General features: G+C 45.0%; 1 protein-coding gene across 1 annotated transcript; it reads right to left on the bottom strand.

Annotated features, from left to right (window-relative positions):
- Nucleotides 1-791: 791 nt before the first annotated feature.
- Nucleotides 792-10,624, bottom strand: LOC134417271 (uncharacterized). The gene is made up of 3 exons (XM_063154315.1): nt 9,887-10,624; nt 9,198-9,305; nt 792-4,070 (listed from the first exon to the last, which is right to left on the bottom strand). Exon 3 carries the CDS (start codon nt 3,491-3,493, stop codon nt 1,196-1,198), a length of 2,298 nt encoding a protein of 765 aa, XP_063010385.1. The 5' UTR covers nt 3,494-4,070; nt 9,198-9,305; nt 9,887-10,624; the 3' UTR covers nt 792-1,195.
- Nucleotides 10,625-12,123: the final 1,499 nt, after the last annotated feature.

The raw sequence follows: 12,123 nt of genomic DNA, 5'->3' as shown, positions 1-12,123 counted from the left end.
GGGGCCTAGGGCTGGGAGTGACCGGCTGGCTCCTGAAAAGCTACGATAGGCAGGATGGTTAACAGACCCATGGTGGCACCAGTGCCAAGTCGGGCTGGTTTGATAATACTAAATAGCTCCTGCAATCTGCCATCCAGACGCGGGGCAGCGGATTTTTGTTTGCTGGAGAAAAGTTCTGTGGTTTTTTTGGGGGGGTATATGGCTGGACGTGGCCGGCTGGATCCTTAAAAAGCTCGATACGCAGGATGGTTCCCTGACCCAAGGTGGCATCAGTGCCAAGTCGGGCTGTTTTCGTAGTACCAAGTGCGTCCTGCAATTTGCCATCCAGAAGAGGGGCAGTTGAGTTTTTTTTACCAGAAAAAAGGGCCGTGGTTTGTGTTTGGAGGCATATGGCTGAGAGTGGCCGGCTGGCCCCTGAAAATCCACGCTACCTAGGATGGTTCCCAGAACCAAGGTGGCACCAGTGCCATGTTGGGCTGGTTTGATAGTACATTTGGCTCCTGTGATGCCGAATTTTGCCCCAAACAGGCAGAGTGACTGCCTAATCAGACTCAACTTAAGTCAATTAAGCAGGAGGTATTTTATTTGCGACGCGTCGGAGAAATCACAAAATGGATTTCTGAGTTCACATAGCAAAAGCAAGCCTTATATACAATTTTGGGTATAGGATTACATCAGATCAGGTACATAATCATGCATATTCATATGGGGCGTGGTGTAGGCGGAGCGTGGGCGGAGCGCAGGTGGAGACATCTCTTTTGGGGAATTTTCAGGTGGTCGTTCCTGTTGCCTTCATCATAGACGGGGTCTTTCTGATGAGTCTTCCTCTTTAAACTTTTGAACTCATTTCCTAATTTGGTCAATTCCCGGTGTGTTTGGCTTAGATCCCGTGGTTTGGCAAAACCCTTAGGATCGTTTCGACATTGCTGGCTCTAAACCTGCTTAGTCCATTAGTTTCTCCCATACCTATCTCTTCCCCTGTCATGATGCTCTACCCCTTATCTAATTTGTTACTCTGTTTTCCTAGTGCTGTGCTTTCTCCGTGTGTTCTAGTGCTAGGCCCTGCTTTACAGGCCTCACATTCCATGTTTTAACCCATTACTTCCAGAAGGCTATCTGCTTTAGGGCTTCATTTCCCCCCTTTTTCTTGTAACTTACGAATTCTTTCGTCAAGTTGTAATCCTATAGGGTGCCACTAGGGGTCCCCATCACCGATTCGGGGTCGAGTTAAAGCCTTGATAATCATCCTGGTGTGAACCACTTCTTTCTGTATCAAACTCAACAAACATTTGTAAAAACACCAAACTAACAGAATCACAATTCCAAACATTAACACATATTGAATTAATGACGACAGCCAACCCGAGATATTCAACCCCCATGAGTTAAACAATCCCTCAATCCAATTGTGTTCAGACTCATCTCTCTGAATTCCTGCCTCTTGTTGCACGCATCGCAACTCAGAGATATCCTTTTCAACTTCTTTGGTGACATTTGGAATATGGATGCAGCAATGGTCAATTCTGCCACTTAGGTAACCACAAACTCCATGCTCTTTTAACAACAGCAGGTCCAAAGTCATCCTATTCTGCACTGTCATTTTTGAGGTAGCCTGCAATTGTAGGTTAAAATCTTTAAATCCTTTCTTAGTTGCTGCAGCCAACCGTTCAGTCTGGCCCAAAAGGTTATACAGCATTTCCCTGTTTCGATAGGAAGCTATTGGTGCAAACAACGATTCTAATGCCCAGCCAAGTTTAACTCCAGTACTAGGGGCATGCCATCTGTCTATGTCTTCCCTTTTCTTCATTACTCTGGTCTTCCCTTGTTTTACTGGAATATTATCTGGCCTATATAGAGATTCTTTCTTCCAGAAAGGACAGAGTGTAGGGATCCCCAGAGTAATTTGAGTCACTGGTCCATCTAACGGCAGATGGGTTGTCCACTGGCCATGTCCTAGTACCCAGACCAATTTCCCTGGACTTCGGATAGTTGTAGTCATACAAGATACCTTTTGGACAGGAGTTTGGAAAGTCTTCTCAGCTATTGTATGGTTCAGCTTACGGCACTCACATCCCCATTTCACTAAAACTCTCACTGGGGCTATACTAATTTGGTCTTCTGGAGTATCACAAGTGATCAGCTTCGAACAGTTCCAATACTCCCTACCTTCCCTTAGTTCTTGCCATTCTCTCCTAGAAGTTTGGAAATTGCTTACTTCAAAGGAAGTGGCGTTTTTACTCCCGGTCCACTGCACGCACCACTCTACCTCCCCTAAATAGGTATAGTGTTCTAATAAACTCTGTCCCCAAACAGTTTCCCAATTATCCCACAAGGAAGCGGTTGAAGTTGAATTCTGACATACCCATTCCTGTTCTGTCACCTTCACATCTATCTCCTTGTGTTGTACGTCATAACACCATCCATAGTTATTTAACCCTCCATATAATCCTGGCTTTGGTTCGAATCTCCCTTCATTCGCTCTACACTGCCACACATCTGAAGGCTTCGGTACAGTGGACCATTCTTTCATGGTCTTCTTCTTAAGTTTCTCCCTGATTTGCGGGTAACATGTCTGAGTTAGATTTTGAATAATAGGCGGATCTGGGATTGGAATAATCCCCCATGGAATGGGTTCTCCTGCAGCTTGTGGCAAGGGGAGACAGGCTGTAATCTTGGTTACATTCTGCATTTTCCCAAAATCTCTCACCAATCCTACTATCAAATTTTCTTGTTCCTCCGTTCGATTGAACTGTAGCTCTCGTCTCACTCGACTAGACCACACCCTTAATCCATAGCTTCCCTCAAGTCCGCACATCAGCAAACAAAGATATGTTCCCTCGCTTTGTTTCGATGTCCCGACATCTAACCATACTCTGCCTTGTCCTTTGCTCCCCCACCAATAACCCGAATCAATGAATCTCCAATTTCTATTTTCCTTTTTCCACCATTTCACCTGATGTTCTCCTGTACAAGTTGGTTTAAATGTGAACTCACAGTTCATTTTTCCCCGATGACCTGCCCATTTATCCCGCACCTGTTTATACGGGACTACTTCGATAGACTCTGAATCTTGTCTATTTCCAAATCTCCAAGGAACAACCCTTAGTTTAACCATTCCCTGTTTCTGCTCCTGACCAATTGTCACGTTGCACCAATATCTTCCCATGTCTGATTGGCTTACCTTTTTCAGACATAAGGTAGAGTTTCCATGCTGTTCATCCTCATTCCAATAAGTCACCACTTTACCTTCGGCGGCATTTCCTCCCCAGGTAACCCTGATTTTCTCAGCTCTTTTGCTCTGGTTATTCGTAACAATACAAGTAAGGTTAATATCCATATCCTGCATCACCCCAACCACAGGTCTTTCAGGGGTAACAATCACATCAGCAGCACATGAGGTCAATGGTTTGCCCATAGTTAACAACAGAATTAGGAGGAAAATGGTTTTCCCCGTGTAATCATTCGAGTTGCAGACACCCTTTGTGCCTCTCATTGTTTGATGTGAATTCGTTCTACCCGTAAAATAACCTTTTTTTTTTTTTTTTTTTTTTTTTTTTTTTTTTTTTTTTTTTGTTTAGTGTCTAAATCTCTAAGGATCTAATTTGGTAACCAGCGGTGTACCTTAATACAATTTGTTCGGAAGCTTCAAACAACTCCCTAGCTTCTTTGTAGCTACACTCATAACATTGGAGGTCTAGTATCACAACCTCTGCAAAGAAATCCAGTTAGTCCCACACAATGTGCTTGGCAAAGTTGGGTTTCATCAGGGTCACATCTATCTTAATGTGGCTAAACTGCCGCCGCTGGGAGCGGGGATCTCGTAACGTAACGCCCGGCAGAGGCTCTAAGGGAATGACGAAAGCTCGTTCCCTTAGTTCCCTCTCCGAGTCCTCTTTATCATCATCTAGCCCTTTCCGCTTGACCTTCACTCCGGCGTGGGCGTGGTGCATCCGCGGATCACGAGCCAACCGGGAATCCAGGGACGTCGACTCCGAACCACGGTGGAGGTAGTCAGCAGCACTTGGAAAGGTCCTTCCTATTTTTCTTGTAGGGGTTTTTCCTAAAAGATTCTTAACATACACCCAATCACCGGGGTTAGACGGATGCAATTTACAATCAGGTTGCTTAGGTTGGTGCTCGATCATCACAGTAGCATTCTTATCAAACTGTTTCCCCACCGCAATTACATAATCGTAAATGTATTGATTACCGATCTGGTCTATGACATCCCCATTTACAGCTTGCATAGCATAAGGTCTACCATATAGAATTTCAAAAGGACTTAATTTTTCCTTCGATCTTGGCTTGACTCTCAGTCTCAGCAGAGCAATAGGCAAAGCTTGATACCACTGCAAATTAGTCTCTTGGCATATTTTAGCAATTTGTTGTTTGATAAGATGATTCATCTTTTCCACTTGCCCACTGGCCTGTGGACGGTAGGGTGTGTGCAATTGCCATTTGATTTGTAATGCTTTGCTTATTGCTCTCACTACTTTGCACAGAAATGTGTACCTCTATCCGAAGAAATGCTCTTCGGTACCCCAAACCGTGGAATAATTTCATTCAACAGTACTCTAGTTACCTCTCTTTCCTTATTTGTCCTACAGGGGAATGCTTCAGGCCACCCAGAAAATGTGTCAGTTAATACCAACAAGTACCGAAACCCCCCTTTTCGGTATTAACAAGTACTGAAACCCCCCCTTTTCTTGGGAGTTCAGAAAAATCAATTTGCCATACCTCACCTGGGAATTTACCTCGGCTTATGGCTCCTTGGTGTACTTTGGTTCCTGTATTCGGGTTGTTCTTCAGACACCGTTCACACTGGGACGTAACGTGTTTTATAGTAGTAAATAATTTTGGTCCTGCTATTCTGGTCTGCAAATATTGGTAAAGCGAATCTAGGCCCCAATGGGCCTTCTCATGTTCTGCCTTCACAAACTGCCACATCACGTTTCCTGGTATCACTAACTGTCCTGTTTCTAATTGACCCCAACCATTTTCTAGTAGTTTGCCCTTATTCCTTTGAATCCATCTATGATCTGATTCTTGGTAATCTGGCTGGATATTGATATCCAGCTCCCCTGGTATTAGGGCCGCTATTTCCGCTTCCCTATTTCTTGTGGCCGCCAATTTAGCTTCTGTATCTGCCTTCCTGTTCCCTATTTCTGGAATAGTATTGCCTTTCAAATGCCCCTTGCAATGCATTATGGCCACCTGTGTTGGGAGTTGGACCGCCTCCAGCAGTCGCAGAACCTCTTCTGCATGTTTGACTGTTTTCCTTGTGTAGTCAACAGTCCTCTTTCTTTCCAGATGGCTCCATGAGCATGTACAACAGAAAAGGCATATTTAGAGTCTGTCCATATATTCTTTGAGATCTGGGCGACTGGAGTAGACGGCTTCAATTGCTTCCAGGCAGTCATGTTCGATGGGTTCTGCTGGGGCTCTTCCTTCTAAGAATGAAGCTGGGTTCACAATATTAATTACCTGAATGGTTATATCATCTGATTCAGCCAGGATGGCCTGGTATTTTAAGAATCTGGAAGGCGACAACCAATGGTTGCCTTTCTGTTCCAGCACAGCTGACACAGTGTAGGATACTAATACAGTCACCTTTTGGCCCAGCGTAAGCTTCCTGGCCTCTTCTATGTTAATTATCACTGCGGCCACTGCCCTCAGACAGCCTGGCCATCCTTTACTTACTTCATCCAATCACTTGGAGAAGTAGACCACAGCTCTCTTGTGTGGTCCCAGCTGCTGTGCTAGTACTCCTAGGGCCATCCCTTGCCGCTCATGGGAAAATAGCCAGAATGGTTTCGACACATCTGGGAGACCTAAGGCTGGTGCTCTCATCAGCTCCCGCTTCAGCCTCTTAAAGGCCCCTTCCGCCTCGGGAGTCCAAACTAGGACATTCTTGGTTTCCTTTAGCAAATCATACAATGGTTTAGCGAGTATCCCATACTGGTAGATCCATAGCCGACACCAACCTGTTATCCCCAGAAAGGCGCGCAGATCTCTCACCGTCTCTGGTTTGGGCATCTGGCAGATGGCCTCTTTCCTGGCTGCTCCCAGGGATCGCTGTCCTCTGGAGATTTCGTATCCCAGGTACACCACTTCCTTTTGCACCAGTTGTGCTTTCTGTTGAGAGACTCGATATCCACTTAAACCCAGGAAATTCAACAAGGAAATAGTCCATTCAATGCATTCTTCCTCTGTCACTGTCGCTATTAGAAGGTCGTCTACGTACTGCAGGAGGGCGCCATCTCCCGGTGGCCCTTCCCATTGTTCTAATTCTTTGGCTAACTGATTCCCAAAGATTGTGGGCGAGTTAGACCGGCCTTGGGGCAACCGTGTCCAGGTAAGTTGGGTCTTTCTCCCCCTATCTACTGATTCCCACTCAAAGGCAAAAACCCTTTGACTCTCGGGGGCTAAGGGAAGGCAGAAGAATGCGTCTTTCAAATCTAATACGGTGAACCAAGCCAGGCTATCCTTTAGCCTAGTTAAAAGTGTATATGGATTAGCAATCACCAGGTGTAATGTCTTGGTTATTTCGTTTACTGTCCTCAGATCCTGAACGAGCCTATATGTTCCATTAGGTTTCTTTACTGGCAGGATTGGTGTATTAAAATCCGATTCGCATTCTATCAATAATCCCAGTTCTAAAACCTTTTGATTATGGGCTCAATCCCCTCCTTTCTCCTATCTTCAGAGGGTATTGTTTTCTTACCACTGATTCTGCCCCAATTTTAAGTTCAACAACAATCGGTGCTGCTTATTTGATTTCAGGGGGGGGATTGTGAAAGGGGCTAGCGGTGGGCCTGTTAGCTAAAGGAGTGAGAAGTAAGAAGAAGAAACTGATAAGGAGCTTTCCCCAAGGCCTTGGCAGCTTTCCCAGAAGCCTTGGCAGCACGCCAGGTAACTCCCATGGCATCCGAACTTTCTTCACCAAGTTCCCCATCAGAGCCCCCTTCTACTTCAGCCCCCCCCCGTTAGGTATCAGCCTTGACTTTTTTTGTCTGCATTTTACTCCGTTTCTCTCTCTATTCTCTATTCCTTTAAAACTCCAAAGAGCGAGTTCTAGGTTACTGCTAAATTAACAGCTGTTTTAGCTCAGACTAATGGGTAAGTCTCGCTCGGGATTTGCTTGAAATTGTAATAATTGTGATTCTCAGGTAAAGGTTCCACACAACTGATTGTTAGGCTTAGAGCTGTAATCAGTTGTTCCTCGTTTACTTGAAATTCCAATTTGTCCTTATTGAATTTTATTATGGTTCTTAAGTTCTCCAATAGGTTTCTTCTCAATAAGGGCTTTGGTGAATTTGGTAAATATAAGAACTGATGAATTTCATCTGTTTCCTAATACTGTATTTAATGGGTTTCAGAAAGTAAGGCTTTTCTGGTTGGCCTGTTGCTCCCACAAATTGTATAAATCCATCACTTTTAGGTACCAATTCCTGATTTAAAGCCGAAAAAGTTGCTCCCGTATTAATCAAAAGTACTGTTTAAACTGTGCTTTATCCCACTGAGTTAATTGATCTACTATAAATAACAAATATTTCCACCGACCTACTTTAAACAAATCTACAAAATCAACCTGGATCTTTTGAAATAGCCGCTAGGCTGTTTTGCATTCTCCAGAGGGAGGGCTCTTAAGCACTTTCTTATTTACCTTTTAACAGGTGAGACACCCCTGGGTAATTTGCTTTTTTTTTTTTTTTTTTTTTTTTTTTTTTTTTTTTTTTTTTTTTTTTGTGAGGTCATGATTTCAATCTCTCTCTTTCTTAAGGTTGCTTTTTGTTTCTTTATTAGCCAAATTATTTCTCTGACTTTAATATCCCTTCCCCCTCTGGTGTTCCTTTATATGAACTATCCCCTCATATATTAACCCCTTCCTTTGAGTGTTTATAAGTCTCCTTTCCTTCTAAATTTCTCTAAAAGTATGTACTACACTAAAAGCATGTTTGGAGTCTGTATAAATAGTCCCCCTTTTTGCCCTTTTAAAATCCACAAGCTTGCGCTGACCAGGAGGGACTAAAGGGATTAGACTCCTTCACTCTAAACTTTTCTACTTCACCTGAAAGCCAACCCATGTCATCAATTTCTAGATCATCTTCTTTAGGTAAAGAATAGATTTCAAGTTTTCCTTCACAGGGTTTTATCTGTAAATTTAGGGCTACTATTAGATCTCTGCCTAGCATATTCTCCTCGGCTTCTGGTACCAACAATAAATCATTTACTCCAAATTTGTTATTTGTTTCAATTTTCACCCCTTTTATTATAGGAACAGGGAAAGCTTCTCCTGTAATTCCGACTACTGAAACTTGCTCACAACTCACTTCACATCCCTGGGGTAATTTTGTCACTGTTGACCGAGAAACTCCTGTATTTACTAAAAATACAAATTCTTCACTCTGAGGACCTACTTTTAGCTTTATTATCAAGGGCTCTTCTAGGTGTAATTCGATCTTTTTCGTTAGACAAAACCCTTGCCCTTTCTGACTCTCCTGAGAAGTTTTCTCATCTTGCTGTTTCTTTTTGCAATTTCTTTGCAGGTGCCCCTTTTTATGACAATAAAAGCAGGTAGGTTCCACACCCTTCTTTTTCTCATTTCCACTACATGCATCACAGCAACGTTCCTTGGGCTTTGGACCCTTCTTATCCCTTTCCAGGGCTAGTACTAGGGGATCCTGAGGGGCTACGTTAATTTCACATTCTTTTTGCCACTCAGGTTTATTCCTTAGGGTGAAGAACATGTCTGCGTACATTATTTCATCCCACTTATTGAGCCGGCGGAGGAGGAGTATTAGTTGCAAAATAGTGTTATAATTAGTTGTTCCCTCTGGTGGCCATTTTTCTCCGTCATCAAGACGGTACAGGGGCCACCATTGTGTACAATACTTTAAAAGTGTCTTTTTACTTATGTTTCCCCCTGGAATCCCTCCCATGTCCTTCCAGTGTCTTAGGATACATCCTAAAGGGGTTTTCATATTTATATCTTTACTCTGTTGGCTTCCCATGGCTATTCTCTGTATTCGTGCTCTTTTCCACAAGTACCATATGCCAATATACCTTAACACTTCATTCACACAATTTCCATTCGCTTCGTCCAGGAAATGTGGATCGGGACTCCATTCTCGTTTTGCAGCGATGCTGCGTCTCACTCACTCCACACACACACCCGTACGGTGAGAGGTTCCTACCTTATGGTCTTATGTCAGAACAGGCTGTTTTACCGGGTTTGGTCACAAGAGGTCGCCGATAGACCGTGAAATACCGGGTTCCCAAGTTCATGCACATACATTTCCAATCTGTTTACATAGAAAGTAATAAAAGCGTCCCCTATAAGATTTTACAACGGACATATAGAACAGACGCAAAAGGATCACCGGCTGACAGACGTCTCAAAAAGCAATCTTAGTTTTCAACCCTTAATCCACAGTATTATAACATTAAATACAATATTGAAAACAGTTACTCACACAGTAAAAAAACAGACCAAAGATACCAAGATAAACAAATACTCCTTCCAGCAGGACTTTAACCTGCGTTTTCTCTTTTCCTTGCTTTATTTTTTTTCTTTTCTTTTTTTTTTTTTTTTTTTTTTTTTTTTTTTTTTTTTCTTCAATTAATTTTAACCGAAGCTGGGATTTTTAACCCCAGCAAAACCAATGCTAGCCAACCAATGCTAGCTAACCAATACTAGCAAAACCAATGCTAGCAAACCAATGCTAGCAAACCAATGCTAGCAAACCAATGCTAGCAAACCAATGCTAGCAAACCTGGGATTCTTTACTGGGGCGTCCCCCAGCTTTCCCTACGGGCGGTCACGTCTGACCCCCGTTTCCCAATAAAAGCGCTTTATTCTAAAACCAATAAAGAATTTAAATACCTCTGAATTGGAGCAGGAGATGCAGGGTACTCTTCGTCCACCGAGAGCACTGGTCCGGGGGGGGGAGTCTCTTCTGACAAACGTTAGTCAGGGGCGCCCGAGGGTCCCGACCCCGGACCCGGCTCGGGGAGGACCCCTCAAGTCCTGGATCTCCTGTCTGGTGCCATACCTCCTGGCTGGCTCGCCAGAAATGATGCCGAATTTTGCCCCAAACAGGCAGAGTGACTGCCTAATCAGACTCAACTTAAGTCAATTAAGCAGGAGGTATTTTATTTGCGACGCGTCGGAGAAATCACAAAATGGATTTCTGAGTTCACATAGCAAAAGCAAGCCTTATATACAATTTTGGGTATAGGATTACATCAGATCAGGTACATAATCATGCATATTCATATGGGGCGTGGTGTAGGCGGAGCGTGGGCGGAGCGCAGGTGGAGACATCTCTTTTGGGGAATTTTCAGGTGGTCGTTCCTGTTGCCTTCATCATAGACGGGGTCTTTCCGATGAGTCTTCCTCTTTAAACTTTTGAACTCATTTCCTAATTTGGTCAATTCCCGGTGTGTTTGGCTTAGATCCCGTGGTTTGGCAAAACCCTTAGGATCGTTTCGACATTGCTGGCTCTAAACCTGCTTAGTCCATTAGTTTCTCCCATACCTATCTCTTCCCCTGTCATGATGCTCTACCCCTTATCTAATTTGTTACTCTGTTTTCCTAGTGCTGTGCTTTCTCCGTGTGTTCTAGTGCTAGGCCCTGCTTTACAGGCCTCAAATTCCATGTTTTAACCCATTACTTCCAGAAGGCTATCTGCTTTAGGGCTTCACCTGCAATCTGCAATCCAGAAGCGGGGCAGCTTACTTTTGTTTGCCAGGGAAACGGGCCGAGGTATTTCTCTGGGGGCCTATGGCAGGGAGTGACCGGCCGGCTCCTGAAAAGCTACGATAGGCAGGATGTTTACCAGACCCATGGTGGCACCAGTGCCAAGTTGGGCTAATTTGATAGGACCAAGTGGCTCCTGCAATCTGCCATCCAGAATCGGGGCAGCTTACTTTTGTTTTCCAGGGAAACGGGCCGAGGTTTGTGTCTGGGGGTCTATGGCTGGGAGTGACCGGCTGGCTCCTGAAAAGCTACGATAGGCAGGATGGTGACCAGACCCATGGTGGCAGCAGTGCCAAGTTGGGCTGGTTTGATAGTACCAAGTGGCTCCTGCACTCTGCCATCAAAAAGTTGGCAGGCGAGTTTTGTTTTCCAGGGAAAAGCGCCGTTGTTTGTGTTTAGGGGCCTGTGGCACGGAGTGGCCGGGTGGCTGCTTAGAATCCACGATACGTAGGATGGTTCCCAGACCCAAGATGGCACCAGTGCCAAGTCGGGCTGGTTTGACACTAACAAGTGGCTCCTGCAATCTGCCATCCAGAATCGGGGCAGCTAAATTTTGTTTGCCAGGGAAACGGTCCGAGGTTTGTGTCTGGGGGCCTATGGCTGGGAGTGACCGGCTGGCTCCTGAAATGCTACAATAGGCAGGATGGTTCCCAGACCCATGGTGGCACCAGTGCCAAGTTGGGCTGGTTTGATAGTACCAAGTGGCTCCTGCAATCTGCCATCAAAATGTTGGGAGGCGAGTTTGGTTTTCCAGGGAAAAGCGCCGTTGTTTTTATTTGGGGGCCTGTGGCTGGGAGTGGCCGCCTGGCACCTTAGAATATAAGTTACGCAGCATGGTTCCCAGACCCAAAGTAGCACCAGTGTCAAGTTGGGCTGGTTTGATAGTACCAAGTGGCTCCTGCAATCTGCCATCCAGAAGCGGCGCAGCTTACTTTTGTTTGCCAGGGAAACGGGTCGAGGTTTGTGACTGGGGCCTATGGCTGGGAGTGACCGGCTGGCTCCTGAAAAGCTACGATAGGCAGGATAGTGACCAGACCCATGGTGGCACCAGTGCCAAGTTGGGCTGGTTTGACACTAACAAGTGGCTCCTGCAATCTGCCATCCAGAATCGGGGCAGCTTAATTTTGTTTGCCAGGGAAACGGTCCGAGGTTTGTGTCTGGGGGCCTATGGCTGGGAGTGACTGGCTGGCTCCTGAAATGCTACAATAGGCAGGATGATTCCCAGACCCATATTGGCACCAGTGCCAAGTTGGGATGATTTGATAGTACCAAGTGGCTCCTGCAATCTGCCATCAAAAAGCTGGCAGGCGAGTTTGTTTGCCAGGGAAACGGGCCGAGGTTATTGTTTGGGGGCCTGTGGC

Source organism: Melospiza melodia, chromosome 4, assembly GCF_035770615.1.
Source record: "Melospiza melodia melodia isolate bMelMel2 chromosome 4, bMelMel2.pri, whole genome shotgun sequence".
Taxonomy (NCBI): Eukaryota; Metazoa; Chordata; class Aves; order Passeriformes; family Passerellidae; genus Melospiza; species Melospiza melodia.
Note: the sequence above shows the minus strand (reverse complement) of the source record. Positions and strands in the feature narration are given on the sequence as shown.